The sequence below is a fragment of the Sorex araneus genome, chromosome 3, assembly GCF_027595985.1.
Source record: "Sorex araneus isolate mSorAra2 chromosome 3, mSorAra2.pri, whole genome shotgun sequence".
Taxonomy (NCBI): domain Eukaryota; kingdom Metazoa; phylum Chordata; class Mammalia; order Eulipotyphla; family Soricidae; genus Sorex; species Sorex araneus.
The window spans coordinates 193,562,543-193,588,779 of NC_073304.1; the positions used below are offsets into that span (position 1 = coordinate 193,562,543).

Here is a 26,237-nt window from a genome sequence, read left to right on the forward strand (position 1 = left end):
AGGGATTTCTCCTGACTGAGCACAGGACAAGAAGTAGCCCCTGAGTACTGATGTATGACCTCAAAACAAACTAAATAATCGATATTTTGTCTGTAATGACTACAAAAAGCCATTTGTAGTCATTAATGTTAGCACCTTACCCTCCTTTCCTGGCCTGCCTTGAAGTCACTTGCAAACAGTTCCTAGGCATTCTGGAAGACTTAGAGAGTACTTTTGCCTTCCAGGGGCCACTGGAGTCCTGGGCAGTCAGTACTTTCAAGAGTGTCCTTTAGCCAAAGTTGGTAGATAAATGCCCAATCTTCATTCCAAACTGACTCCTAGGTGTACTTCTCACAGCTTGTCAAAAGATCTTCAGTGGCCCACGGCTACAAACTACTCAACAAGTTCTTTGTCTTGTTTCATTTCTTATCTTACTTCTTTACTATGTTTTTTGAGATCATCTTTTCTGTTTTATTTTATTTGGGGGCCACACCCTGGAGTGCCCAGGGCTCACTCCTGGCTCTGCACTCAGTGATCACTCCTAGTGGTTTTCAGGGAACCATATGGGGTACTGGGGATTCTAACCTAAGTAAGTAACATGCGAGTTAAGTATCTTAACTCCAGTGCTATCTGTCCAGCACCCACCTCCCTGATTCTGAAATCATCTTTAAATAAATCACTTGGCAGCCAAAGTTTGAAGTAACCCAGAACCAGTATATGAAATCATTGCTTAATTTATTTTAAAATGAATATAGAAAAATGCACTGCTCTTTCCATCAAAGGAATCCATTCAAAAGCTACTTAGGTGGCTCTTGCAACTGAACCAGTAGGAACTACTCTTATAGCTTAATGAAACATTTCTATAGAGAGGATGTTTACTAACTTTGGGCAAACCTATATTGATAAGAATAAAAATACTGCTAATGAAGAGTTTTCTGTGTGGTTGCACCACTGACTGAGCAACTGAAATTTGAGCTGCCTGGGTTCATTCTTGTATGGACTTTCTGCTAAAAAGATGATGTAAAGTTATGGTATAGATAAATACAGTACAGTCCTGTAAATGTATTTTCCTTGTGATTTCCTCATTTTTGTTTTGTTTTGTTGTGGGGCCACATCTGACAATGCTCAGGGATTACTCCTGGCTGTGCACTCAGAAATTACTCCTGGAAGTGCCTGGGGGACCGTATTTGAGGTGTGGAGGATGGGACCTCCGTGGGCAGATTGCAAGGCAAATGCCCTCCCAGTTTGTCTCTGGTGCCCCCACACACAAACTTTTTTTTTAAGTTTGCAAGATTCTTTTATTTTCAACTGTTAAAACAATATTCCTGAGAGCTACCAATACCTCTAATAGCTAAACAAAGTTAGCAATTAAGCATCCAGAATGTTACAGTAACTGAACGGAACCTTATTTGTTTTCCTTTGAGCTCATTCTTCATTCTCCCCTTCTAGAAATAGTCATGACTGTTTAGTTTATCTGTCATCTTAATGAAGTGACATCTACAACAGTGGAGTCTTCTGAAGTTCCTGTTATTGCTCTCCCTGTATTTGAAATGCTATGCTTGACCCTGTTGTGATGGGATCAGAAATGAGGCCAGCGGATCCGCCCACCATGTGATACAGGTATGGAGTCACTCCTGACCAGCTGTCCACCACGTCAGGCAGCATTTTTGCACATAGAGCGCTCTCTCTCTCTCTCTCTCTCTCTCTCTCTCTCTCTCTCTCTCTCTCTCTCTCTCTCTCTCTCGCTCGCTCGCTCGCTCGCTCTTTTTTTTTTTTTTTGCCTGCCAACTCACAGATGTCTTCATTACAACGGGTTGGAGGAAGTCTTTCTGAATTCAGAAAATCTGGAGGTCTTTCCCTTAGCATAACAACACTTAGTCCTGTTTTCAGTATCAGAACTTTAAAGGGAGTTGGCTGAAAAAGGTCAACACCAGCTGGACTTGAAAATGGAATGTGTTCATTATTACCAGCTACAATCATTCTCTCTGGGACCTGCATCGTGTAACATTTGGAGCTCCTTTTTAAAAAAAATGTTTGAAACTTTAAACACTGTGATTTGCAAAGTTCTTCATAATACTGTCTCAGGAATTCCATATTCTAACACCAGTATGACCTTCCTTTAATCAATATGCCCAGTTTCTCGGTTAACTAATCTTTTGAAGTCACACAACTTTTAAGAACCAGATATCTGGTATGGTTACCCAGTGTGTTAAAACAATAAACATCCTATTTTATTTATATGAATGGAAAATCATGTAAGTTTATTGATGTTTAGTTTCTAGATAAAATGCATTGTAATCACACTATAAATACATATTATCAGTAAAATATCCTTTATTGATCATTCTTTAAAGTATAATGCAAGGATTTCTCAAATCTAGTAAGTGCCTCAAAGGGCTAGAATTTTCTCCTGTTATGTCTAGCTTGGTACAGCTTATCAAATAGGCTTGGGTTACCAGTGGTAAGAAACATTTTTCCAGCCTTATTTAAGTTGTATATAGTCTTCCAATGTTTTCGCTGCTGTGAGAATAAAAGTTCCCCCAGACCTGTCTCACCCAACCTCTCGGATTGTTAAATGATAAAAGCACAATCATCAAACTTGGACATTAATCATGTTTGCTGAGATGAGCTACAAATTTTTGTTCAAGGTCAAGTTTTCTTGGAACAATCATATCCCCGTCACTTGTATCTGGCCCCACCTAGTAACTTAGAAGCTTATAAATGCTTGATCTTAAGAAGATGTCTTTCCTAATTACTCGTTTCTTTAAGAATCCATAAAGAGAAAGACTTTGAACCCAATATATCTTATTTACTTCACCCTACTGTCATAAAGCATTCAAACTCAAGCATTATAAAGAATGTAACAGGAAAAGGATTCAGAGTCAGATCAAGGACCTGACGAACAATTGATCAAGAAGTCTGCCTTTCAGAGTTTAGCAGGTAAGACACAAGACTTTATCTAATATAGGAAGAAGAAAATCATGGAATTTTAAAATGGACCAAAGGGGAGGATTTTATGTTGAAAAATCATAAAAAAGAGCAAACCTCCTCCTGAACAGGGTAGGATGGGACTTGCCAAGCAGTATACACACTTAGTTTTTATTGAGCATCTATAATGAACATGATTGAGAAAACTCCATGAATGACCAGATTCTGAAATCACTGTTACAATGATGTGATAGAAATCTCTTGGGCACCATTTTAAAGTTACAAAAGATCCAATTGGAGAACGAATCACCTCCTGTTGGAAAAATTGATGCAGGCTTGCCAGTCACAAAGGGTGAGTCTGTCAGAAATGAAACTTGTTCCTGTCTGGACAGGCTTGGGAGAGGGGAAGAAAGATGTGTAGGTCTGTTCAAAATCTTGGAAGTAAATATTTGTGTTAAGGGGTGCAAACTCCAAGTTGCTAAGGTCTGTGGAGTGGCTAGGGACTGGAAGGGATTAACAGCAGCTTCTTAAAGGAAAAGCTGTTCATTTAGGCAGGAGGGTTAAAGAGAATGATTTAGGGAGTCCTAGATTCAAATACTAAAGCTGAAATTTACTGAATTTGGAATTTGGGGAAAATTACATATTATCTCTAAGCTTTTTTTTGTTTATTTATTTATTTTTACTTTTTTAATCACACTCAATGAGGCTCAGGAGTTACTCCTGGCTCTGCACTCAGGAATTATTCCTGGTGGTGATATGGGATGCCAGGGATCAAACCCAGGTTGGCTGTGTGCAAGGCAAACACCCTGCCCACTGTACTATTATTGCTCAGGCCCTCTAAACTTTGAGAAACAGCTTCAAGAGACATTTTTAGGAGTTTAAGACTGAAATAATGTATGGAAAATGTTTCTCAAAGTGCCTGTTGTATAGAAAACCTTTTATATGTCTTTCTACTATATTCATAGCAGAACTGTTACAGGGAAGTAATGGTTACATTTTTTTCCTAGATGGAAATGAAGAATATCCAGGGAGACCAATGGCAGCAGCAAAAGTGTAGAAGAAGGGAGAGAATAGATCTTTATTATTTATTATGTGTAGAACAAATAATAGCTAGACATCTAATAGCCTAGCTCTCCCTCTTGGAGAACCTGACAAGCTACTGAGAGTCTATTGCCCGCTCAGAAGAGTCTGGCAAACTCCCCGTGGCATATTCATATCCAAAATACAGTAACAGAAATATACATACCTCTCAGAGAGCCCGGGCAGCTACCCAGAGTATCCCACCCACACAGGCAGAGCCTGGCAAGCAACCCGTGGCGTATTCAATATGCCAAAAACAGTAACGATAGGTCTCATTCCCCTGACCCTGAAAGTGCCTCTAATCATTGGGAAAGATGAGTAAGGAGAGGCTGCTAAAATCTCAGGGCGGAAAACCGCGCGGCTGCTTTTACAGCCGCTCAACCTCATATCTCTTCATTCTCAGCAATGGAAAACAAATTATCAAATGCTTCCTTTTCAGCAGGTCCGACTTTGGGGGGAGAAACTCCAAACAATAATAGTGAGTTTTTTGTTTAAAAAATGAATGTAATTAAAGTAAAATGAAAGTAAAGTGAAATTTATCAGCTACATAGGCGGGGTGGGGGGCTGGGGAGGTGGGGGGGGAGGTATACTGTGATTCTTGGTGATGGAATATGTGCACTGGTGAAGGGATGGGTGTTTGAGCATTGTATAACTGAGACTTAAACCTGAAAGCTTTGTAACTTTCCACATGGTGATTCAATTAAAAAAATAATACTCAAAAAAATAAATAAATAAAATCTCAGGGCGGAGTGTAATAGAGATGTTACTGGTGCCTGCTCGACTAAATCGACGAATGGGATGACTGTGATATAGAACAAATGGGGTGTTGGGGAAGGAGTAATGTTAGGGGTAAAGTGGTGGAAGGATGGGGGAGATAGCTGAGATCAACATGGTTTAAGAACAGAGGCCCATGTTATAATTAAGTCTTTTCTTCTGTAGTTTTTTATTTGCTTTTTTGTTGTTGTTTTTGGCTCACACCTGGCGGTGCTCAGGGCTCACTTCTCCTGGCTCTACTCAGAGATCACTCCTGGTAGGGCTCAGAGGACCATCTGGGGTATTGGAAATTGAACCAGGTTGGCTGCATGCAAGGCAAATTTCCTACCCTGCTATTCTAGCACTCCAGCCCAAGCCTAGCTTCTTAAACTATGGGTCACAACCCAAATGGGGTCATGTATATAAGGATCGTGAAAGACCTGGAAATGGCAAAAAACACTGACAACACTGGCGGTATGACAACCAAAATTAGTTCAAACTCAAATGCATAATGAATTTGAGGTGTTTCTGGAAGTGCATGCCCATGTTGCATTTCTCAGGCAAACAGGGGTTGCAAGTGAAAAAATTTCTATTCCCCGGGACAAAACATGTAAATTTATGGCATTTGGAATAGTCTCCAAAAAACTCTGAGAGCAACTAAGCAAAAATGACAAAGGAAAACTTCCAAAGAGAATTACTTTGTTCTACAGGGACTGTCTGAAAATGAATTAAGTTTCATTTCTTTCTGCTAAAAGGACATTTTACCAGTTCCTCTAGGGAAGATGGTTTTATCTTCTTCCAGGTTGTCTTACAGCTACTTACCTTACATCCTATTCACTTCGATTCCCTTTTTGTTTCAAAGAAAGTCCCTTATTACTGAAAGTACTTTGATCTTAGTAGTCAGAGAAGGATTAATTTAAAACTAGAAGTAGTACCGTTAGAGCTGGGATGACTCAACTGGGACTTTATTTTAAATGGAAAGTTTATGAACAGAAGGAAAGTTCATAAACTCAGCCGAGACCAAAGTGCAGGACCAACTGCTCTCCTTTCTCCCTGGCAGACCAGACTCAAACTTGTCCAAGATGGCCTGGAAGAGCAGCGGCTTCGTGGGAGTGCACTGGTGTCTTCTAGTGATTTTTTCCCTGCCACATGTGATCATTAGTAAGTTCATATTCTTTCTGACCTCGTTTTAAGTAAAGAAAATGTACAGACTACAAAATGGTCAGAGTGCAGTGGGAACACTCTACTATCCAAATTGGAATGACTTTATAGTGGGGATGGCAAAGAGAATGGATGACATATTAAAGGATTAAAGGAAGAAAAATGGAGAGGAGAGGGCTCCATACATATCAAGTAGTGCTCAGGAGGCCAGGGGTCAATCCAGAAATACCCAGCCAACAAGGTCAGATGGTTCAGTACTAGTGCTGTGCAATGCCAGGGATTACTCCAGCACCCCGGCAGTGCTTGGGGACCTCCAGAACCACACCCACTGATGCTCATACTTGAGAGGTCATATGGTGCTGGAAATTAAATCTGGAGTCAGGTCATGTATCCTAATCCCAAAGCTGCATATTTATATATAAATATATATTTCTCCCCCAGCATTGTGGGGGAGAATATATATTTATATATATCATATAATGCATATATAATATATTAAATATACATATTATTTATTAAAAATAAATCAGATGAGATCGGGTGCATTCAGGGTGGTATGGGCTGTAGCAATAGCACAGCGGGTAGGGCATTTGCCTTGTACGCGGCCGACTCAGGTTTGATTCCTCTGCCCCTCTCGGCGAGCCTGGCAAGCTACCAAGAGTATCCCGCCCGCATGGCAGAGCATGGCAAGCTCCCCATGGCGTATTCGATATGTCAGAAACAGTAACAAGTCTCACAATGGAGACATTACTGGTGCCCGCTCGAGAAAATCAATGAACAACAGGATGACAGTGCAGTGCTATTAAAAATAAGTATATACATTTGGGAAGCAGGCCCTCCAAAGCAGTGCTTAGAGACCAGGCGCCCCTCCCAGGAATTCTCATCCTACCAGGCCAGAAGTTCCATTAGCAGGTCCCAGGATGTGGTGCTACTCAGGGTCCAGGGTGTCAGGAATTTACTGGACCACTGGATATGCTTTGATATCTCCAGGGCCAAAACAACTGCTTAAGCATCTTTTATTTCCCTCCATAGCCAAAGTAATACTGAAACATCATAAATACTGGACAGAGCCAAGAATGAAGCTCTGTGATAGAGCACTTGACCTTGCATGTGGGAGGCCCTGAGTTTGATCCCTGACACCTCATGGTCTCTTCAATTCCTCTGGGAGTGACCCGTGAGCAACAAACCAGGAGAAGCCCCTAAGAACAAGGAAATGTGGCCAAAACAACGAACAAAGAAAGAAAACAGAAATACAGGGGGCCAGAGAGATAGTACAGTGAGAGGGCTCTTGTCTTGCAAGGGGTCCACCTAGATTCAAGCCCAGCATCCAATATGGTCCCCTGAGCACTGCCAGAAGTATTCCTGAGTGCAAAACCAGGAGTAACCCCTTAGCATCACTAGATGTAAACAAGGGGGAAAAAAGTGTCCCTAATCTTATCAAGGAATCAGAAAAGTTTATTTCAACTTTTGTCTATGAATATTTAACATATATATATAGTTATCATTAGTTATATTCTGCCACTCTCCAAATGTTATGTCTTAAATATATATTTATTTTGCTAATCCTTTTTCTTTTGTATTTCCCCACTACACTATTTACAATGCTTTAAAGTAGTTAGATTGGGTCTAGGAATTATTTCCCCACATTTTACTACATATGTGTATATATGTAATTAGTATATTCCCCAAGACTTTTCCTCACAGATGTGTTTATGGAGGGACTAGGATATGGCTCATGGTAGGGTAGTGTGTGAGATTCTGTATTCAATCCCTGGCACAATATACATGCATTAACATATGCACATATATGTGTGTAAATGAGGTGATATCTATACTCTTTCTAACACAGGGGTTCACAAAGTTCACTGAACATTATAATTTCCTGGGAGACTTTTAAAAACCTAATTCAGCCCATGCTGAATTCAAGTCAATTAATCACAATACCTGGGAGTCAGTATGTTTTTAAAGATTTCCCAAACTGGAGCCAGAGATAGTACTGGGGTTAAGGCATATGCCAGAAGTAGACCGTGAGTGCTGCTGGATGTACCAAATCCTAATAATAACAACCATTATACTTGTTTATCTTTTCTCTTGTTAGCAAAGATCATATAACACAATATGACTTTAATTGTTGCAGAGTGTTTTGTTGCATTGATGTGATTTAGTCTTCTATTGATGAGAATTTAAAGCTTCTTCTATGTTTATTTTCTATTTTACTCCCAGGTTCTGTACTAACTGTGAACAATAAAACTGAGAACTATTTTCTGGACACTAGGATTGGCTTCAACGAATCTTTAAAATGTGCCGTTCAAAACCACACCAGAGATGAAGAACTTCTCTGGTACAGAGAAGAAGGGGAAGTGGATTTGAAATCTGAGAACAAGATCAACTCCAGCTCGGTCTGTGTCTCTTCCATCACTGAAGATGACAATGGCGTCACCTTTACCTGCAAGCTTCAGAGTAACCAGTCGATGTCCATCTCAGTGATGCTGAATGTCATTTGTGAGTGAGGGGAAGCAACTTACTGCTGGTTTGTCTATGTTATCTGCTGTACTACATTAGCTGATAGTTGAAATCGGGGTCTAAAGAGTATGTTTGTCTTAATATCTGTTTGGTATTGCCCAATTACCTTACTCATGCTCCCTTACAAAATAGCAAATTGTCCATTTCACCTCATCTTCACGAGCACTCAGTAGCCTTAAACTATATATTATGCCAATTTGATTTAAAATGTTACTCTTGTTTTCTTAGTTGGAAGTAAGGGTGTTCACCTTTTCATGAATGTATTAACTGTTCATATTTCTTTTCTGAGAAATATGTTTATCCTTTTCTGCTTTTCTTTTGGGATATCTGTCATTTTCTTAATGATTTGGATAAGGGCTTTGTACATTAAGAAATTAATCTTTTTCTCATTTGTAGTAGGATGTATTTCTTCGATTAATTTTTATAGACTCTGAATCATATATAAATGTTAAGTATTTATTTATGTATTTTTGGAAATGTTAAGAATTTAAAGTTATAGTTTTTTTCCCTTTATGGTTGTTAGATTTTATGTTCTACTTAGAAATTTGTTGTTGTTGTTTTGGGACCACATCTGGCGGTGCTCAAGGGTTACCTCTGGTTCTGGAGTAACTCCTAGAGTGCTCAAGGGACTATATGGGATGCCAGGGGCTGAATCCAGGTTGGCTGCATGCAAGACAAGTGCACTACCAACTATATTAATTACTTTTACCCCCTACTTGGGGGTTAAAATATTCCTTGGGGCTTTTTTCAATGTCACATTTAAGCTGAAGAGGCTCTTCAATGATAGGGTTCCAGGTACTGATAAGCCATTATTATTGTCCCTATGCAAAGATGGTGGTCCTTCAAGTAATACCAAGTAGGAAATCTGTGTGGAAAACTGAATCTACAAGAGGGAGGTGTGGACAGTGTGATGTGAGGTGATATGAGGTAGGATGATGATGGGGTGTTGTTTGTTTGAATCAGCTCTGGACTTGGAACATAGTAATAAAAAGTTAAAGCTATTTGACTCCAATGAGCTCAGCAAACTTTCCTGTGAAAAAATGATGCCACTGATGTTAAGATAAGAGGGTGGGGAAGATACTAAGGAATCCACCCTCCAGAAAATACTGGCATCCTACAGCTTGAGTGCTCACGGTGAATCATTCGACTGTTCCCTGCCAAAGGAACTTCCTGTTATGTTTTCTGTGTGTTGATAAAATGTGATTTCTAGCAATTTTCTGTTGGCTACTTCTACTATAGGGGGACCTTGGAGGTGTTGTACTTATAATAAAATAATAGGTGAGAGAACTGAAGGCCCAGATCATCATAACCAGAACACAAATTCCCCAGGACTCCTATTTCAGTGCTTATTTCATTGTACTATCTAAAGAGAGAAATGGAAAAACTATCAATAACAAAAACTTTAATGACTTAAGGAAATAAATTTCTATTTTCCAGCCTGAACCCCTTAAAAATTACCTTTATAACAACTTCCTAAACATTATTGTTGCTAAACACACACACATAGCCAAGCAGCTCAGTGATTCAAAGTGATAATAACTAACAAACTCATTAGCTGATGTGTTAAAATGAGCTAATGAACTGTTGTACTGTTGTACTGTCATCCCATGGTTCATGGATTTGCTCCAGCGGCACCAGTAACATCTCTATTGTGAGATTTGTTGTCACTGTTTTTGGCATATCGAATATGCCACGGGTAGCTTGCCAGGCTCGGTGCTAAAAATATCATGGATCATCCTAAAGAAATATTATTGCTAAAATAGAGTTCAACGAACTGAACAAATGCTTTGCATGAATTAGGTCTGAATTCCATGCCCAGTACAGTATTATCCTCCAGTCTGGCCAGGAGCAAACCCTGAGCACAGGTCCAGGAGGTCTCCCAAGTACCACCTGGTGTGGCTCCAAGACAATAATAATACAAAAATAACAGATCAAGAACTAAATGAAAACTTGATAATAAACTTTTGGGGGGGTTGAGGGGATGAGTATGAAGAAATAGGCTCTTTCATATATTATTAATGCTGAAAGCATAAAATAAGACCCAAGTATAAATTAAGACTCTCTTTTTGGCAAAATCTTCCAGGTTGACCAAGAACCACCAATGGGGCCCTGGACCCCCTGAAAACTAATTGAGAGTACACCCCAATTTTTCTTCTAAGAGTTAAATAAAAATTAACAACTAGGAGCTAGAGAAATAGTACAGTACCTTGTACATTGCTGAATTGTGTTCAATCCTGGGCATCCATCTGGTCTCCAAAGCCCTGCTAGGAGTGATCCTTGAGTACAGAGCCAGAATAAGCCTGGTCATAACCCCAAAACAAACAACAACAATAAAATTAATAACTAGTAGAACATATCTGCCAGAGTGACTTTATATTGGCAATTATATTCTCAATTCTAGCAGCTTCCCACATATTTAAATATCATATAGAGTCCTAATTGGATGTGGAGACTTAAAAATCCAAGTTCATTCTGAAAAGCAACAAAATGTCATTCTTCGAAGAGAGTTATTAATAGCACAGCCCACTCAGGATCTAATTATTCAGTGTGCAGATTAGAGATGCTTCTTTCCCCTTCTATCCTTATTTCTATCTCTTTCCTAACTGCCCATTTTTAAATCATTTTATTACTTGACTCGTAATGAAAGTCTACACCTTGGCTACAGAACGGAAGGATCATTGAGTTGAGGAGCAGGTCCTCACAACCATTCCTCCCCCCAGAGATGGGAAGGCCTGCATGGGGGTGAGGATTATTTGGTGAAGATAATCTACCCTCATCGGGGATAGAATAGAGTAAAGAGATGATTTGATAGCGAAATGAGAGGGTAGAGAGCAGTCATGCTTACCTTCCATCAATACCAGAGAACGCCTTCTTGGAGAAGGACATGGTTTGTAGAGGAGCACTGAGAAAAATACAATTATGCGCTGGTCAATCTGTGGTCATGGAAAATGTGGTCAGATAAAATGCAAAATTAGGAGGAGCCCTTGAAACTGCCACATCCATGATGACAATAATGGTAGCTAACTTTTCGGTCAAGTCTGCCAGTCATTATCTCCTGTCATCTTTCCAAAAAACTTGAGTGGGTATTAGCTCATTTTTAGATGAAGAAACAAAGATCTTAAGTGTTAAATACCTTTCTTGGGATTGGGTAGATGGTGTAGATGAGATTAGGGCTAATATTAATGCCTGCTTTCTTAATATTATACCATTTAATCCAACACAAGTATGGGTGATTTATTATTAACTCTCAGAGAGCAGACTCAAGGCTCTTATACTCAGGTGCAAATAGTCTACTTGATACAGATTCATTACACAGACACACACACACAACACACACACACGTTTTAGGGTTTGTCTTATTTACTACATTAAGAATTCCTTAAGGGGAGCCAGAGATGACCTTCCATGTAACTGACCCCAATTTGGCTCTGGCATAACATAAGTTCTCCTGCATACACCCGGGAGTGATCTCTTAGCACAGAACCAGGAGTAGCCCTGAGCACAGCCCAGTGTGTCCTAAAAAACAAAACTTGTAGAAGGTTTGAAGTATGATATTGATAATTATTGACCCCCAATTTCTAGTCTAGCACTTGGCATACAACAGTGTGTCAAATATAAAATAAATTTTTGTTAAATAATGAGTGACTACTGATGTTAAATCTTTAACGCTGGTGATGAACTATGGCTTACCTGCTGATTAAACCTAAATGCTTGAGTCTTGCAGTTTCTCCTCTCCTAAGTGGAGATGACTTGTACACAACTGAGGAAGGCAATGGAGTGCAACTGGTTTGCATGGTGAAGTCCAATCCCCAAGCTCAGATGACATGGTACAGAAATGGCAGCATCCTGAATTTAGAGAAAAACCATCACCATGTTCAACAGACGAGTGATTCTCTTCAGCTGACAATCAGCAGAGTTAAGAAATCTGACAATGGAACCTATACCTGTGTTGCACAGTCACCTCTGAATACAACAAATACCAAGGACTTTTACCTCATTGTTAAAGGTAACTCTTTTTATGTAATATCAAGCACAGTGCAAAATCCAGAATCTTAATAAATATTTTTATTGACCACAAATGATGATGACAATTATAATCAGTAGCTAATATTTTCTTGGGGGGAATTATCCTCACTGAAGATTTCCACTGAGAATTCTAATCATTTCTTTTTAGAGAATTCTGTCTATATCATATAGGATACAGGTATATGTAAGATATATCATATATTTTAAAGAAAATGTTCTTTTTTAGAACCAAGTGACATAGAAGACAATTCTGGTTGACTTTTAGGAAGGAATATTTCCACAAATACTCCTGTACAACAAGATTTGTAAAAACTGGACTGTTGCGTTTACAGCCCACTGACAGAAGAAATTCAGAAACATACAGAGAAAAAAAAATCCTCAGATAGTTAAGAAAAATGGATTTCCAAACTTGCTCTTTTTTTTTTTTTTTTTTTTGCCTTTTGGGTCACACCTGGCGATGCACAGGGGTTACTCCTGGCTCTGCACTCAGGAATGACTCCTGGCGGTGCTCAGGGGACCATATGGATGCTGGGAATCGAACCCGCATCGGCCGCGTACAAGGCAAACGCCCTACCCGCTGTGCTATTGCTCCAGCCCCCCAAACTTGCTCTTAATTCTGAAACTGAAACCTACCATTAATCAGAATGGGAAGTGGGGAACAAGGAAGGAATGGGATCTTTCTCTTTACTTCATGCTGCTTCGATCATTTCTGCATGATAGGAACAAATCACATGCCAAACATTTTCCTCCTCCTATTTCTCACTCACACAAAAATGAAAAAGTAAGCTACCTAGTGTAGCAGAAGCAAAAGAGAAAAAATTGTTCATGTGCATACTTCCTGGTTTGAGGCCAGTGTGCTAGGAACAGCCAAATAAGCTGAGACTCCTAAGGCTTGTAAGAACATTCATTACTCCTTTATCATTTGCTTCTCTCTGTGCCGATTCATCTTCCTTCTTGCCAGTCCCTAGGAAGCCAACTACCCCCTTCCACAGGTGTTGGACTGATGTGACCGTAGCCTTCTTATTTACTCCCTACCCGGCATTCTGGTATACCAGCAGACTGTCTGGTGGGGAGGAAGAGTTACTGCTGGCTGATTGCCCATTGCTGTGATTATTGGCATGTGTGATAATTGATCCTGCAAAGCAGCAACAGCATGCCTGAGGGATGCTTGCTTGAAAAGCCAATCCACAAATTCTGACAAACCTAAGCACTTGTGTAATCGAAAAGGGCTCCACGCTGAAGCTGTGCTGCTCAGCATCCCAGGACCACAAAACCATGGTTGATGGGGCCTCAGGTCATGCCTTTCTGTCTGGCTCTACAGACCACACATGGAGATTAAGGAAGGATATCATCCCTGTAGGTTAGGAAGGGCTCATAATTGCTCTATGTCACATAAAAAAACATACAGCTTGTATAGCAAGGTTGGCAAATTGGTTTTAGATGGGCAGAATCCTGTTTTGGGTGGAGCTCTTCCAAACCAACTTGTTTTGCTCAGTTATTCCTGTTTTATTACTTCCCTGGCTATTGGCTGCCTTCGTAGCATTAGCATTCTGCGGCTGGTGCTCAGGCTAAATGCCAGACCTGCCACCAGCCTCTCTCCCAGCTTCACAGCTCAGTGGGGGTAGTTTCTAAATGAGGCCATGCAAAGCTGGAAATACCACAAATCTTTTCTCAAGCACAAGATGTTGATTTACATGTTGAGATTTTGCCATAATGTATATGGGGGCAAACAGGGGGAAGGAAATACCAGGGCCGGCTAGGAATCAGGGAGTGAAACGGGACAAGGGGGGAAATGCAGTTAAATTTGCCAATGATCACGTTCAACAGAAACCTGGAGTCCAAAATAAGAGAATTATTTATTTCTGCTTGTTTATGCAGTGAAAATTGTCGTATGTGACTTCAAATCACTCCGCATGGTTAAAATATTTCAACTTGTGAAGAGATTCTGATCTCTCTTAATCGTCTCACCTTTGCTTCCCATTTGTTTAGTTTAGTAAGTTAGTTTGTTTTGTTTGTTTTGGGCTTTGGTTTTGAGTCACACCCAACAGTGTTCAGGGTTTACTCCTGGCTTTGTGATCAAGGATCATACCTGGCAAAGACCAGATGGGACGCTCAGGGATGGAACCCAGAGTCGTGTATAGGCAAACACTCAACCGGTTGACTACTGCTTAGGCTCCTTTGTGTCCCCAACACCACCACCATTGCCATCTATTTTTGACATATCTCCCTGGCTCTGCAAGTTAACAGGGCCCCAGTAAACTGAAGGTCCATAGTTATGCCCTAGGCTGGAAATTAGAGTCAGGCCTTAAGAAAAGACTCAGTGGACAGAGTTTCTTTAGAGAAATTGGTATAGTCCATTCCCTCATGAGGATAATTTCTAGCAACAGCCAAAAGAAAACAAGAGTAAATAAGACTTAATCAATTTACTCCCTAAGATTATGTGGAGATGGAAAATGGTGGAGAATAAAACAATTAGAGGTAAATTTCTTAGAATGCTGTACAATCACAGAAGCTAAACATTATTTCATAATGCCTAGCTATAGAAGATCTGGGCTTTGAATTTGGATTTATCCACACCACCTCTTTCTTTCCTCTTTTCCCCACACTCCTCAGATGCATTCTCCTGACTCTGTCCCTTATAATACATGCCTATTTTTGTTTGTTTGGTTGGGCTTTTGTTTTGTTTGGGGGCCACATTGGAGGCACTCAGGGTTTAATCCTAATTCTAAGCTCAAGAATCATTCCTAGGAGGGCTCGGGTACCATATGGGATGCCTGGGATCAAACCTGGGTCGGCCATGTGCAAGGTAAACACCTTACCTGCTGTACTATCACTCCTGCCCCATGTAATACATATCTTTATGGTAGATTTTTTTCCTTTAATGTCACCCCACTGGAGTGTGAAAGCAGGAAGCGGCCAAGTTCTCAGGTTCTTGCAAAGATGGTCACTAGCTAAAATGAAGTATTTGTTGAGAAAATATCAATTATTATCTCAATTGAGGCTGTTTACTTCCTATAAATCCCTACAATGTGATAGTAGTCAGAACAGGACCCCCCTCTTGGGCCTGTGGTGGTCGCTGGGGCTTAACTAGGGCATTTCAAATACCTATTGCCTTTAAGTAACTTTACTTTTGACAGTTTCATCCCATGTCTTATTAAATGGCTTGTTAAAACAAAGCATGTTAAGTATATATATTTTTTGCTATAACATTTTTAGTATAAAAGGACTTATATAACTTGCGTACCTTTTAAAATTTCTTATAGTTTGTTATTAATTTGGTTTTTACTTTTGAAATTGTGTTATTAGTAAGCAGTAGTGTTATAGAGTATGCAGCGTTACATTCATAGATGTCTTAAATATTTCTCTTGATTAACTTTGCCACTTAATTTTTATATTTTAGTGGCTATGCTTTCTTCTTCAGGTCTCGAATGCTTTGTGGATTTTTGAAAAAATTTATATTTATCTACTTATTCATTTTTGGGTTTGGGGCCATAATCAGCAGTGCTTAGGAGTTACTCCCAGATTTGTGCTCAGGGTCACTCCTGGCAGTGCTCAGAGGATCATGTAGTCCCAAGGACAGAATGCAGGCTTTCTCAATGCAGAGTATGTGCCCAGCCTGTTGAGTTATCTCTGTGGTTCTAGTTATAGAATTTTTGTGTATGTGTGTGTGAGGAGGGATTGTTGGACTACACCCAGCTGGACTTACTCTTGGCTCTGCACTCAGGGACAAGATGTGCAGAGGGCCATACCAGGGTTAGCCACATGTGGCAAGTGCCTTAACTTCTGGACTATCTCTCTTGCCCCTTCTGTATAGTGTTTCACTGTGTCTTAGATGGCTGATGTCTGAGTTTCCATATACAGGCTGTCAGAGTTGCTGACATTCTCTTCCTCGTCCATGTTAGAAGTAGATGCAGTACTTACATGTCACACACAGAGAGACATGACAATCTTTGTGAGGGTTGGGACAGCTGACACTGAGTACTTCCTAGAGGCATAATGCATCCATTTTCTATAATGTCTTGTCACCTGCTTAGGATACTTCCTCAGTATAAGTAAAAGGTTCTGATGGCTTGGAGAACCCAAGCCCTCTCTCCTTTTAATCTCTTCTTGCTGCTGAAATCTTTATCCTCAGACCAAAGAGATAATATAGCAAGGAAGGTGATTGCCTTGCATACTGTCAACTGGGATTCAATCTCTGCCACCTCATAAGCCGTACTAAGAGTGATTCTTGAGTACAGAGTCAGGAGTAAGCCCTCAGCACCACCATCTGTGGTTCACCAAACCATTAGAACTTGTTTATTTTCCTTGGGCCAGAGAGACAGTACAGGGGCTAGTAAGGCACTCGCCTTGCACACAGTCAATCCCGGTTTGATCCCCAGCACTACATATGATCACCTGAGCAGTCCCAGGAGTGATCCTTGAGCTTTACCAGGTGGGGCCCCCAAGTAAACAAAACCTTTATCCTCACTTTTACCATTTGAGAAACCTCCTAATATATTTTGGGCTTTTCAAAGGGTAGGAATAGACAAACACAAGAGCAGCAACAATGTTCACTTCAGTTTGCTTCTACTTTCTTCAGGGCAAAAATTATGGATGAAAAACAATGCAAATGGTTGGACTGTTTTCAGGGGAATATCATATGACAACATAAGAATCTTTCCACAATGCAATGGGTTCAAAAGTGTCTGCCAATTCCTAATTCTTTAACTTTGGGCAAGTCAACAAACCTCTTGGCCTTGATTATAAGAGGGACATAATAATGCTTACTTGGGAGATTGTGCAGAGGGTTTAATTGAGAGGGTGATGCCTAGACTGGGAAGATAGCTCGAAGAACTGGACATGGAGACCTTAGGTTTGATTACCAGAAATGCATGGTTTGGGGGCTGGAGCAATAGCACAGTGGGTAGAGCATTTTGCCTTGCACGTGGCTGACCCAGGTTCGATTCCCAGCATACCGTAGGGTCCCCCGAGCACTGCCAGGAGTAATTTCTCAGTGCATGAGCCAGAAGCAACCCCTATGCTCTATGCATCACCGGGTGTGATCCAAAAAGCAAAAAAGAAAAAAAAAATTCATGGTTTTCTCCCTGAGCACTGCTTGGGAGAATCCCCCCTATAAAAAGAGGATGATACTTATAAACTATGGCGCTATGGTTGGAACAGATTAGAAGCACATACTTAGAAGCCTAGAAACACTAGTTCTCATTTCCTGTGTCTCTATTTTCAACAGATAGAGGTTTGACAATACCTAATGAACCTATTATTGCTGCATGTGTTGTGGTCTTTCTGACAATCTGCTTTGGAGTCATTGCGAGAAGAAAAAAAATAATGAAGGTATATAAATATTTTTAGTTATTTGGGTATAAAATCATCTTCTGCCATGATCATGTCAATGGAAGTCACTCAAGGGAATATGTCATATGGGGGACCTAATGATAGAACAGTGGGTAGGGCATGCAGTCAACCAGGATTTGATCCCCAGCATCCCATCCGCTGAACCCACAAGGATTGATTCCTGAATTCAGTCAGGAATAACCCTTGATCACTGCCAGTTGCCAGTTGGTTTGGGGAGTTGCATGCCCATCCCCACCCGCCCCCCCAAAAAAAAACAAACTCTAAGTACATTCTGAACACAGTTATACAAACAATAGAAGTCATAGAGACATGACACAACTGAAAGCAGCTGGACTACTGGGGTGGGGGTTGTGGTCAAAATTTTCTTCCTTTCAAGTTTCCCTTTAATGTTGTCATAGTGCCTTTGGTATAATAAATCAATATAAAGAAGAACATCTGCTCTGGTTTCAGAGATCAGTGTGGAAAGACAGTATTTGCTTTTCTACTTTTGAGTACAGCCTGGCAGCCAGCTGAATGGTGTCTGCATTGGGAAGGGTTTTTTTTTTTCTTTTTGGATCACACCTGGAAATGCACAGGGGTTACTCCTGGCTCTGCACTCAGGAATTACCCCTGGCGGTGCTCAGGGGACCATGTGGGATGCTGGGAATCGAACCCGGGTCAGCTGCGTGCAAGGCAAATGCCCTACCCGCTGTGCTATTGCTCCAGCCCCTGAATGATGTCTGCATTGGAAAGCAGAATGCAGAGTATATGCACTTGCATAGATTAATACTAAGCATTTGACTTCACCACTTAAGACATCCAAAGACAAACAATTATGGCAGATGGTGTCTGAGAAAGGGCTTGTGACCTAGGCTGAGTTCAGCATCTTAGAAGAAACATTCTCCTTGAAACACATGATACTTGGGAATGATTGAAGACAGTATCTCTCAAGAAGAAATTCACTCACTCCATTTTGATCCAAAGCCAATTTTCCAACAAGAAAAGCTTAAATAGGAGCTAGAGAAATAGTACGATGGATAGGTCACTTGCCTAGCATGTGACCAAGTGAGGTTCCATCTCTAGCACCCTGTAGTGTCCCCTGAGTATTGACAGGAGTGGTCCCTGTGTGCAGAGCCAGGAGTAAGCCATAAGCAGAACCGTGTGTAACAGGAAGAAAGAAGGAAGAAAGGAAGGAAAGAAGGAAGGAAGGAAGGAAGGAAGGAAGGAAGGAAGGAAGGAAGGAAGGAAGGAAGGAAGGAAGGAAGGAAGGAAGGAGGGAGGGAGGGGGAGAAAGGGAGGGAGGGAGGGAGAGGGGAGAAAGGGAGGGAGGGAGGGAGGGAGGGAGGGAGGGAGGGAGGGAGGGAGGGAGGGAGGGATGGGAGGGGAAAAGAGAAAGACAGAGACAGAGAGAGAAATATTCAACTGTCTAAGAATCCTGGAAGGATCTTGATTTTATATTTCTATATTCCCTAAGTTCAATCAAAATGATGCACATGGCCAAAGAAATAAGACCTGGACCAGTGCTCTCAAGCCACTTGATTGCATTCCCAATGTTTATGCATAAGCCTTAGAAAAACAGAAAAACTCACTGCTGTTTATTGTATTTGCTTTTAGCTGTGCATAAAGGAAAAATCTCCTCAAAGAGAAACAGCTCTGTAAGTACTCTGGACTGGGGCCAACAGTTTTTCCCTCAGCAGATGGGGAAGAGTGACTTGAAGCAGGGAGCCCCTCCCAGGCAACCTGCTCCTCAGATGGGAGGTGCTAGAAGGTGAAGGAGTTCAGTAGAGAATGGAGGGTGGAGGAGAATTCGCTTCAACTTAGATGAGACAGGTGAGGCTAGATTGGAAGCTGCCCAGAACTGGGAATACCTTTGGTCTGAAGCCTGCTCTCTTTAAGCAATTAAGTGCGACAGCATTTTATTGCCACACAATGTGAGTGATTGAGAGCGCCTATCCCGGGGGAAGTCACTGCTGAATTCTCTTTCACAACAAGGTCGGAAACCACATTCCACACCCTAAAGACTGCCTTCTCCGGGGAGTGCCTCAGAGTCAGTTGGCTCCAGCATACCCCAAGTGGGCAGTTGGTAGAAAAGAGTGATAGCATTCTTTCCAGGAGTGTGCACCTCGTTTTGGATTCTTTTCTTATTGCTATGATCTCCTTCTAATTAGTTTCTTGGTTCATTGCAGATGAAAATCTGGGATGCCACCGAATGCAGCAAGTTTTGCATTGCACCTTCCTTGATTTATAGAGTTCCTTCTATATTTATTGCTCTTATTAAATTCATTCCTGTCAAATTGTCAAAGGTTACAGAGAAGAGTTTCATTAAGCACTGAACAGTCGTTGTTGTGACTATTTTGACATACATACGGAACATTTTTATGGAGAAAGATGTCAAGAATGAGAATTAAGAGTTTGTATAAATTGAGATTGGTTCTGAAAGTTAGTAACCATTTGCTCTCTATTTAGATTATATTTCCCTAGGCGGGAGATGAATAGGTATCTGGATTTCATAAATCATAGCAATATCTTCCCCCCAAATTAGAATGGACCACATAGACTGATGAATTTTTTAAGTTGCCAAGGAAGCACAAAAAATAATCATTATTGGGCTGTGAATGAACTCCGCGGTAGGCCCTGAACTATAAAAATAAAAGATGTCAATACCATTTACCTTCATTGTTGTTTCATCAAAAAAAAAGTGTTTGAGGGGCTGGAGAGATAGCACAGCGGGTAGGGCGTTTGCCTTGCATGCGGCCGACCCGGGTTCAAATCCCAGCATCCCATATGGTCCCCTGAGCACGGCCAGGGGTAATTCCTGAGTGCAGAGCCAGGAATAACCCCTGTGCATCGCCAGGTGAGACCCAAAAAAGCAAAAAATAAAATAAAATAAAATAAAATAAAAAAGTGTTTGAGATCTAAAAAATAAAAAGAGGAATGAGACATGATATCAAAATATAAAATACTTTTAAAAAAAAACAAAATAAATGTGGTATTAAGAAAATAAAACAGGGGCTGGAGCGATAGCACAGCAGGTAGGGCGTTTGCCTTGCACGCGGCCGACCCGGGTTTGATCCCCGGCATCCCATATGGTCCCCAAGCACCGCCAGGAGTAATTCCTGAGTGCAAAGCCAGGAGTAACCCCTGAGCATGGCTGGGTGTGACCCAAAAAAAAGAAAAAGAAAAAAGAAAAGAAAAGAAAACAGCAGATATCCTTATTTTTTTTTCTCAGCTCATTACGATTCATAGAATCTCAAACTTTGTGGGGTTTTTTTTTGGTTTGGAAACTACACCCCATAATACTCAGGACTTTATTCCTGGACCTGAGCTGAGGGTTCACCCCCAGGAGGCATGGGGGGACCATATTGGGTATCAAACCAGATTGAATGGGGATAAAATCCAGGTTGGCCATGAGCAAGGCAAGAACTCTGCCCACTATACTATCCTTTCAAACCCCATTGTGAGCTTCCTTGTGGTGATGAAAAAGAGACCATCAGAAGCTCCTGCCAAGCATGTTAGTTTGTAAATATCCTTGGCCTCTTTTTCAGTCTTTTGTAGATAGATTTGCAGAAATCTATTTACATTAATTATGAATTGGCCTATACTCTTCTCATAGGCCTCAATTTTAAATGTCATTATTTATTATTTATTATTGACTCCCTCCCCCTTATCCATTCTTGGTTAATATTTTTTTCCTCTACAAGAATCTCTATTTCATTTTCCCACACAACTTAGGTAGGTTAGTGGAAAAGGCAGCCCTGCTGTGCTTCCCTCTTTATTTTAGGGGGGAAAATTATTTTACCCAGTATTCTGTAGTTAAACATTCTGCAATGTGCATACAAGAGAGATTTACTGTCAGACAGGTGGCACAGAAGCAAAAGAAAGAAACAAACAGAATGTATGAGATCTGAACAGACTTGTTTCTAAGAGGAGCAGACACATTCCTTGGTCCTCCTGTTAGGTTTATCTTCCCTTTCTTAGAAATCTCAGAGAAAGAGAGACAGACAGACAGACAGACAAATTCACTTGTATTCTTAGATTCTCCGAAGTTTTTTTTAGGTAAGATCATGTTCCTCATCCAAGAATCCTCAAAATAGAATTTAGAAGCTCAGTGAAAATGCAAAGATTGTCAAATTCAAAAATGTAGATAATTAAGTAGAAGACTGAAAGTTATAAAGAAAATTTCTAAAATTTTCTATGAAGAAAATATCAGGGCATTGGAGAAACAGTATAGCAAATAGGGCCCAGGTCTATCTCCAGCATTCTCTATCTCCCCGCTAGCCCTGCTAGGAGTAATTTCTGAATGCATAACTAGAAGAAACCCCTGAGAATTTCTGGATGTGGTCCAAAAAGCAAAAAAAGAAGGAGGAGTAAAAGGAGGAGGAAGAAAAAGAAAGGAAGGAAGGAAGGAAGGAAGGAAGGAAGGAAGGAAGGAAGGAAGGAAGGAAGGAAGGAAGGAAGGAAGGAAATCTTAAGGTAATGGTGGGTTAGGGTATAAACTACAGGGAAAACAAACAACCTGTGTAAGTGGACTCAAATCCCAACTTTGGTTCTGTTATTTCATATAAGTCTTTCCCCTCTTTTTGTCATCTGGGAAATGAGAAAGTTAGATTCAGAAGATTAAAATTAATTTTTATGTTAGTTTGGCAAATGTGATTCTCAAAAGATTTTCATATTGCTTACTTGAATACTGTAAGGAGTTGGCAATACCGGAAATGTAAAACCTTTGCCCCAGTTAGAAGAGTTATGAATCAGCTTTGTTCTAGGACATGTAACAATCTTTGAGAATTATAGGTCATCAGCAAAGCATTTCTTCACCCTTATAAAAAAATCGTGGCCTTGTACATTTGTACAGACAATGAACATTAACTAGTTTAAACAGAGTACAGTTATATAAATGAACATTGTATTTCCTTTTGCTTGACAGTTGTGAACAAAGGAGTCCATGTTGAAAACTGTGTCATGGGCCTGGCAATGTAGTTCTGTGGTAGAATTCATGCCTTGCATATAAGGAGGCACTGAGCTCAACCTCTGGCCCATGCACGTGTGTGCACAAATGAGCAAGTATGCTTGCACACACAGACTCATACTCATACACCCGTCTATCATTAACACTAAAATGGAAAGTCAGCCTACAGCCTGCCTTAGAAGGACATTGAAATTCTAGGACTCAACAGAAGCCCTCATTGTCTTTCCCCAAATGTCTTCTGAGACACTTAAAATTCCGACATTTATTCTTCTGGTTTGACCTTCATCAGGGGAGAAGAGACACTGGGAAGTTATAATTACTCCCTTCTCAGCTTTTTAAAATAATAACCTTGGGACCAAAAAGGTAATATGGCATAGTACAGCTTGTCTTGTACATAGCTGACCCACGTTTGACCCCTAAACATAGCACAGTGTGCCCCAAAACAAAGCAATAATGACACCTTTTATAATTATTACTTTTTTCCTTCTTATACTCCTTTTTAAAAAAACTGGTGTATCAAGTAAACTTTATTATTGAATATTTATAACTCATTTCCCCAATTTAAAAAAATCTGTAGGGTTGGAGAAATAACGCAGCAGGTAAGGCACTTGTAAGCATGTGACTGACCCTGCTTTGCTCTCCAGCCCTATACGTGGTCTCCAGAGGACCCCCAGAAGCTATCCCTAAGTAAAGGGGTTAAGAGCCAGGACTAAACCCTGAACACTTCTGGGTATGAACTAAAATGCACCCCCTCAAAAAATAAAGTGAGGAGTTAATATTTTAAATTATTAATGAGGGGTTAGAGGAATAGTACAGTGGGTAGGGTGCTTGCCTTACATGCATCCAACTCGAGTTCAATCTCAGGCATCCCATATAGCCCCCAGATCAACACTAGGAGTAATTTCTGGCTGCGCAGACAGGAGTAATGCCTGAGCATCACCAAGTGTGACCCACAAACAAGAAACCCACAAGTTAATGACATCTACGTGCTACTCTGAACGTCTTTTGTGACTCCATACTTAGCGAACTGACACAATTCCAGTTAAAAAGCAAAGAAATCCAGCATTTTGGTTAATCTTTGGTTTAGTGATATAATCATTGCCACTGGCTTTCTTCAATCACTGACAATAATTTCCAAGTTCCTCCTCACCAAATTTCCTCAAGACCACCATCACGACCGTGCTTTTTACCTGATCAGGATATGTCATGAACTCAGATTCTTGCAGGATATAATCACAAAGCATAGAAACAGAATTGGAAAAGAAAGGCTTAATATTGGCAAGAAAACAACTTTCTAGTTGGGAGGCAAGTCTGAGCAGCACCAAGATGTAGAACCAGCTTCGGGAGAGAAAAGGGGAACTTGATGTTATGTTAGGTAGGGTTCGGTAATATAATTGCCTACACTACTTAGACATTTTCCAGGAAATAAAGCTACACGTATTCGTCAGGGAAAAGATGTGACTGGGCAGTTACAGAGCATAGTAAATAACCACACATTGTATGTGAGAAAAATGGCAAAGAAATATCTCAGGGCACAATTTTTAGTGTGGGAACTTGGCCTGTCAACTGAGGTGATCTCCAACACACAGTCTCCTTTCCCTGTGCTATTAATTCAGGGAGCTGCAATCTATCAGCACAAAGGTATCTGTGAAATTCTGTGTTGGTCCAACCAGTACCAAAAAATATGTAACAAGGCGACTGTTCCTAGGAAGGAAAAGCATCTGAATCAGGAGCACCTAGCCAGTTTATTTTTCGTTTCCTTATCCCTAAACAGTCCATCTTAGATTTGACAAGAAGGAAAGAGGAAGCAAAGTTTTGATGGTTGGATCATGAGTTCAAGCAGACCAATGAGTAAAGCAAGTTAGATGTAAAATAATACGAAGTGGTGGAGACTCACAAATGAAGAACAGACTGATGTCTAAAAGAAGGTTAATAATTACCAAGTTATAGATATTTTTATTTATTAAAAGATTCAGAGAGAGTGGAAAAGATAGTTCAGTGGTTAAGGTGTCTGCCTTGAATCTCAGAACCCCATCTGGTACCATCTGCCAACCGGAAGTGAACCCTGAGTAAAGAGCCAGGAGTAAGACCTAAACAAGGTTCACTGGGTATAACCCCAAAGTAAACAAAAAAGAAGTGTCAGAAATATGTCTCTTTAGTGTTAACTATAACTAAATTTTTTTGTTTATTTCTATATGTCTAGGAGTAGAAGGATCTTCTCACTTCAATATATGCTGTTTTCTGTTAAGTAAATTACAGTCCAGTTTTGACTTGGACTCTCATCTCCTGGAGACTTGTGTCAAACAGCTCTTACCTCTTAACTCATGGTGAATGTGTGATACTGAGGGACTAAGTGAGAGGACTTTTAGGTATACTTTGCTAATGGATTTATTCTATAGACAACTCTGTGATACAGCCATGATCGTCCCAATGAGGTCACCTGGGCTCAGCATGCTTTGAGAGTGACTAAGCTGGAAATCACACCCAGGCTGACCCAAAGAGAGAGAACATAATAGAAGGAGTAAAGTTTAAATAATAAAGACAAACTTAATCTCTCTTCATTTTGAAATGCTTTGAAAATAAGAGAATTTTAATCAGGAAATTTTTGAAAATGTTGCAATACTCTTGGAAATAATTTGAATTATCCTGGAGTGTTGCAGAATTGGAGTTGGAGAATTACTGCCCTAAATATTTGTCATTTTGATAATAATAATCACCCATATTACTCTTTGCCAAAAGGGTTGGTAGATCTCTTCTTATCTTGCGACAGCCCTAAAAGGTAGGTGTTGGAATCACCATTTTACAGATAAAGAAATTGAGGGTTACAAAAACAAAATAAATTTTTCGATCTCATACAAACACAAACAAAAGTTATTTCAAATTCATACAAATAACAGATATAGATAAGATTTAAATACACAGCAGCCTGAGCCCACAGTTCCTGATCCTTCCTCTAACCTAAGGTGCCCCAGGGGAAAGAGGCAGGGATAAAAATATGGGAGGTTATTTAGAGCATTTTACTGCTTTAGGGATTTGTGGTTATGGCAGAGATATTTATCAGCCACTAAATATACTTTGCTCTATGTATTTTCTTTGCCATTAGTCATTGTGACTTGTTCTAGTCAACGGCTATGGATAAAAATTAATGGAGTCACTTCTAGGCAAAGCAAAACAAAATGGGTACATGTTTTTTAAGTTCTTTATTCCTGTAACATGGCAAACATTAAAAAGATGTCAGAGAAGTCTGGAATGCTAAATAATTACCTGTTCACATGTAAGTAGAAATAGCTCCTTTGTATGAAGCCACAATATTTTAGAGTTAATTTGTTACCGTGGCATAACTTAACTAAGCCTGACGAATGTGGATATTTCCATTATTACAGTAATTTAAGAGAAAATTTCATGTACTTTACTAAAATGATGCTTAGCCTCAGATGTTTAACAAATTCCTGCAAATTGTTTTCTTGTCAATAAAGCCTTTTTCAACTGA

At 40.2% G+C, this 26,237-nt stretch overlaps 1 protein-coding gene across 1 annotated transcript; it reads left to right on the forward strand.

Annotated features, from left to right (window-relative positions):
- Window positions 1-5,822: 5,822 nt before the first annotated feature.
- On the forward strand, window positions 5,823-19,440 carry TMIGD1 (transmembrane and immunoglobulin domain containing 1). The gene is made up of 5 exons (XM_004604998.2): window positions 5,823-5,901; window positions 8,125-8,403; window positions 12,149-12,430; window positions 17,678-17,781; window positions 19,396-19,440. Exons 1-5 carry the CDS (start codon window positions 5,823-5,825, stop codon window positions 19,438-19,440), a joined length of 789 nt encoding a protein of 262 aa, XP_004605055.2.
- The last annotated feature ends 6,797 nt before the right edge of the window (window positions 19,441-26,237 follow it).

Bases quoted from the DNA above. Each gene is read 5' to 3' on its own strand.
- TMIGD1 (XM_004604998.2), top strand. From the start codon at position 5,823: ATGGCCTGGAAGAGCAGCGGCTTCGTGGGAGTGCACTGGTGTCTTCTA. The intron at 5,902-8,124 runs GTAAGTTCATAT...TTTTACTCCCAG, and splicing joins CCTGCCACATGTGATCATTA to GTTCTGTACTAACTGTGAAC. The intron at 17,782-19,395 runs GTATATAAATAT...ATTTGCTTTTAG, and splicing joins GAAGAAAAAAAATAATGAAG to CTGTGCATAAAGGAAAAATC.